At 43.7% G+C, this 2,164-nt stretch overlaps 1 protein-coding gene across 1 annotated transcript; it reads right to left on the bottom strand.

The window, feature by feature from the left end:
• Nucleotides 1-410: 410 nt before the first annotated feature.
• Nucleotides 411-1,779, bottom strand: TAS2R5 (taste 2 receptor member 5). The gene has a single exon (XM_037728275.1). It carries the CDS (start codon nt 1,692-1,694, stop codon nt 534-536), a length of 1,161 nt encoding a protein of 386 aa, XP_037584203.1. The 5' UTR covers nt 1,695-1,779; the 3' UTR covers nt 411-533.
• Nucleotides 1,780-2,164: the final 385 nt, after the last annotated feature.

Raw genomic sequence — 2,164 nt, 5'->3', positions numbered from 1 at the left:
CTTGGAGCTTAATACAGATCGTGACATCCAACTGACTTTTATTCTGAAAGCCAAGACTGGGGCTCCAAGAAAATTCCAGAAATATACGATGTTTTGTTTTGTTTTCCAGTTACATAATTAGAGTCATTACAGCAGAGAAATGGGGAAATTATTTGATGCTTTTTTAAAAAAGCCTATCTAAAATGACTAACATTAATGTAATTTCATAAAATTTAACAATCACTATAATTGTTCCTAATGTTTTCTATAATAAGAAAAACACAATTTATATATGAATTATTTGCTATATGTAGACAGAATATAATACCTCTTTCACCAAACATGAAGCCCTAACCTTGATTTCTGTAGTACATTAAAAAAATGTATTTTGTATTGCCAAAAGAGAAACAGTATTGGGTTTTGATCCGTTATTTTCTGTTGTTCATTCATTAAATTGGAGTAAAAGAAGGAAAATCTTAAAGACATGAAAGGCAGCTCCCTTACAGAGAGCTGGAGCATCCCAAGAGTGCCCCGACCACACATTTCTCCCCAGATCATGGGCCCCAGCATCTCCGAGCACACACTGTCTTCCGCAGGATCTTCTGACAAGTCTGCTTCACCCTAGGAATCCCCATGATCAGTATGAGGGAATGAAGAGAAGGATAGGCAGCCATGACTGTCTCAGAGATTAAGACACTGGTGAGATTAGGAGGATAAGTCTTGGAGGTGATGGAGAAGGGGCTGGCTATGACATAAACCAGGTGAAGTAAGAGGAAGCAGCCCAAGGACTTCAGGGCAGTGATGTGAGCCGTGGCTCGGGCATCCCTCCTACCAGCTGAATGGACCTTCATCTTCCTGTGGTGTGTATACAAAGAGACAATCAGCATCCCAGAGGAAACAAGAAACACTATGAAAGGCAACCCACTTCCTGAATTGAGCCGAAATACATAGAAGTACTGCCAACTTGCAAAGGGATACAGGATGGTGCTGTTTCCTTGGGGAGGACAATAGAGCATTAAGCCGATTTGGACTGTAAGGAACAAAGTGATTATAAAGTACCACAGAAGGCACAAGAGACTCAGGTTATAGGCCCTCTGCTTCAACCACAAGTAGGCAGGATGATCACAGGCTGTGATCTTCTTGCAATAGAAGACGCCAAGGAAGGTGGCAAACCACAAGCTGGCTTGGCTTACCAGGACCCAGAAGATACTAAGATAGCGAAGCCAAAGGCTGCTCTGGAAAAGTGGAAACAAGCTTAAGTCCAAAATGATCAGCCACTGCAGGAGAAATCGGCAGCCAGCCAGGCCCAGGATAAGGAGGTTATATGAGGACCGGCTGAATTTTCTCATCCATTCCCTGAAACTCCAGACCACGAGGACTCCATTTCCAATTAAACCGATGAGAAATTCAACCACTGCTACCAGCATCAGCAGTCTTAGAGCAGTACTCAGCATGGCTGGGGAGGGGAGGCTCTCACTGCTCCTGGCTGAGGTCGGATCCCCTGGTAGCGATAACGCACCAGGGTAAATTTTCACACCACAAAATCTGGATTTGACCTTGTCCTTCTGTAATCGATCTTCAAGCAAGACTGAATAGCTGTGACGAGGAATAGAGAGGTTGGAAATTATGATACCCTCTGTATTTGCATCTACATGAAGGAACCCTGAGTGTAGACCCAGAGATGGCAAACAGTACCACAGACACTGGATCTCCATCTCAACGGTCCCGGGCCAAAGTCTAGACACCAGGATACAATGAAACAAGAACCCTCAACAAGAAAGACCAAATCAAAACATGCTCATGCTCTATAAAGTGCCAGTTATAAGTGCATATGCTATATATTAAAAAAAAGAAATTTTATTTTCATAAAAAGAACATTGGACTGGGCACAGTGGCTAACGCCTATAATCCCAGCACTGGCCAACATGGTGAAACCCCATATCTACAAAAAATACAAAAATTATCCAGGCATGGTGGCAGGTATCTGTAGTCCCAACTACTCAGGAGGCTGAGGCAGGAGAATCACTTGAACCCAGGAGGTGGAGGCTGCAGTGAGCCGAGACTGCACCACTGCACTCCAGCCTGGGCGGCAGAGCAAGACTCCATCCCCCCACCAAAAAAAAAAAAAAAAAAAAATGTAAGCATGATGAGAACTCTCTATGAAGCTATAGGCAGGTAGGCCACT

The sequence above is a fragment of the Cebus imitator genome, unplaced genomic scaffold (genome assembly GCF_001604975.1).
Source record: "Cebus imitator isolate Cc_AM_T3 unplaced genomic scaffold, Cebus_imitator-1.0 Scaffold260, whole genome shotgun sequence".
Classification (NCBI taxonomy): domain Eukaryota; kingdom Metazoa; phylum Chordata; class Mammalia; order Primates; family Cebidae; genus Cebus; species Cebus imitator.
The sequence above is the reverse complement of the archived record's forward strand: the minus strand, read 5'-3'. Positions and strand labels throughout refer to the sequence as shown.

Coding starts and splice junctions, on each gene's coding strand:
- TAS2R5 (XM_037728275.1), bottom strand. CDS start 1,694: ATGGAGATCCAGTGTCTGTGGTACTGTTTGCCATCTCTGGGTCTACAC.